This window comes from Atta colombica, unplaced genomic scaffold (assembly GCF_001594045.1).
Source record: "Atta colombica isolate Treedump-2 unplaced genomic scaffold, Acol1.0 scaffold27, whole genome shotgun sequence".
Classification (NCBI taxonomy): Eukaryota; Metazoa; Arthropoda; class Insecta; order Hymenoptera; family Formicidae; genus Atta; species Atta colombica.
Genome location: NW_017259370.1, coordinates 1,002,556 through 1,005,387, shown reverse-complemented (window position 1 = coordinate 1,005,387; position 2,832 = coordinate 1,002,556). Strand labels below are relative to the sequence as shown.

At 28.7% G+C, this 2,832-nt stretch overlaps 1 protein-coding gene across 1 annotated transcript in view; it reads right to left on the bottom strand.

Annotated features, from left to right (window-relative positions):
• LOC108689328 (protein vein) overlaps positions 1 to 2,832 on the bottom strand; it is a 382,945-nt gene that overhangs the window by 62,526 nt on the left and 317,587 nt on the right. The window contains exon 4 of the mRNA XM_018196062.1: positions 1,098 to 1,206. Coding sequence (XP_018051551.1) covers positions 1,098 to 1,206 — 109 coding nt within the window. The remainder of the gene's footprint in view (positions 1 to 1,097; positions 1,207 to 2,832) is intronic.

Here is a 2,832-nt window from a genome sequence, read left to right as displayed (position 1 = left end):
GTGATTAAAGGATAAGCCATCAAACATGTAACAATTTATACGCTCTATATATATATATATATAGTATTTTAATTTTGATTCTTAATGCGAATAAATAAATGAAATATTATTACGTAGGTACCTAAAACTATTATTAGTCATAATTATTGGCTACTTAGCGTTATAAGCGCTTTTAATTGCTGCGATCGTGCAAAATGAGTTAAATCCAGTGAGATAAATCTGTGGTAAATTCATAAAACGCAATATACATACGTAGCGTATGTAAACATGTTTTATTCAAATTGATGGATTTGTATTGTATGTACGTTGTAGCAGGATTTAATCTATTATTCAATTTTAATAGTATATAAAAGGATTTATCTCGCTTGTATCATTTTACGTTTGATTATTTATATATGTAAACACTAAATATTATAACGTGCACTATTATTTCCAGTTCCATTACAAAATTAAATTCATCTGATTTTTATTTTGTTTGCAATAGCAGTTCGTGGTGTTGAACGAAGTTTTACAAAATGTTTGCTGTCAATTTTTCGAGAGGTCGAGGTTCTTGATGAGAAATATGAAGTCTATGTTAAAGCCCTTTTATCTTTTCCTAATCAGAAAACTATCTTCTCATTTCTCTTGGATACTTCTCTCTATTTCATTTAGATTAAATTATTTTCACGATTAATGTTTTATTCTTGTAAATTGTTATTTATGCATTTTGAATAAATTGTTTTTATCTAGCTGATAGATTTTAAAAAAATTGTAAATGACACATTATTTCCGTTTTTAATATAATAAAATTATAATTAAAAAATAAGAATCTTATTTTTAGGCCGTACATGTGAGAACACAAGAAGAATTAAATGCTTATAACGGTTAAAACTGGATTTTTATTGCAAATAATGCAAATTATATATACATATATTATGTACCTATATGCACGTATTACATACGAGTATTTGTAATCATTCGAACTGCGCGCCGAATTGGTTTTCCGGACTAGTAATTAAAAAACTTCATTTATATATTTTTTAAAAAGTTAGTATAATAAGAAAAGTAAAATTATATTGTAAAAATTGTAATTTGTGAAAATGAGAGATTTTACTTACTTGCATGCCGGTTCACCGACAGTCTCAAAAAATAGGCAGGTACCACCGTTCATGCAAAAGTCTCCTGCTATTGGACAGGGCTGCTCCTGCCGCGGCCACGCCACTGTCGCTATAATCAAAGAAATATATTATTATTACACGTTCATAAAATCTTCATCAAAAGAAAAAATTATAAAAGATCACGAATATTTTTTGTGATTATTACTAATAAAAAAATCTGGAAATATTTAAGATCCGCTATTATACAAGTTATACATAGGTAAAGTATACGAATTTATGATAAGCAAAATACATAGTCCTTTGTGAGTGATTGTTTAGAAAACCGAAGCTCGAAAGCACACGATGTATTTTGCATCATTTATTTAGCGAAAAAATTTCGTAAATTACCAGCGCGCCGTAAGCATTAGCGTGACAAAGAAAATCGTTTTGCCGGCCAAAGCTATGGTGATTATCCGACTGCTATGCTAACATCTCGCAATCTGCATTAACGTGAAACGAAATACGTCACAGCAGTATGGAAAGGAAAAACATGCGGATTAAATGCGATAGCGTATTTAATGAAACAGAAATACGCATCATTGCCACGCGTAATTAACTAACGTGGACCGTTATGTATCCCATACAATTTTAATGTTCGGAAATTTTCGTGTCCACATCGCATACAGATGTGGTCCCCGCTCGTATACCGATTTAATTATTAATTTAATTACAACAAACATTAATTAAAATATCGTTAAACTGCATTTACTGCAGTGTAACGCAATGCATTTTCGGCGATCCACAATACGATGTTATTCCTTATAATTGTGTAAAATTTTGCAAAATTGTTTGACGCATGTTGGTGTTGGCATATCGTGTAATGCGATTTATTCATTATCGTTCACATTTTACTAATACGGTCATTTACATTATCTCTATGGTACTATTTTCACGTTTGAATCATCACGTTATCACATTTAGGATAGATTAGATTTTTTCAAATATTATTTTTATTCTACGATTAACTATCATGTGACATGATACATTGGTGAGTGTATTAATATTTTTAGAATTATAATTTTTAATCACATAAGTGATAAATAAAAAAACTGTAGGGTAACTCCAGCATTTATACTATTCATGTTGTGCGAGGATTTACGCAGAAATTAGAAAAAATTTTCAACTGTTCTTATGATCAGGTTTTTCATTTATATGCTGATAATAAATTCTCACATATTAATCATAGTTGAATTGTGGATACTTCATTTAACTTGATGATAATGTAAAAACTGTCTTTTTTCAGCTATGATTAATTATTGAACTAATAGTTTTGTAGTGTTATCTTTAAAAATTATTCACAAAACCATAAATTTAGTGTTAACTACACGGAAAAAACAGCTTGAGATTGCTACGATCAAAAGTCATCCATTATTTCTTTTTTTTGATTATAAGAACTATAGTACAATTGTGACCATAATATTGGCATACCTTAAAGGTTATGGCTGTAAAAATATGTTCATCTTATGGCACAACCAAATGTATTGATGGCGAAAATTATCATTATTTCCGGTTGTGGCAACTGTAATATTTTTTTCTGTGTATATATATGTAGAATTTCTTAATATATTTTATAAGTTACCATGTCATTTTATATCTTATTTTTTTATGATCTGTACATTCTACCCATATAGTCGTATTTCTCATCTATGAAATATACAACAAAAATGTAAAGATTTTAAAAAGTTTATTTAATATT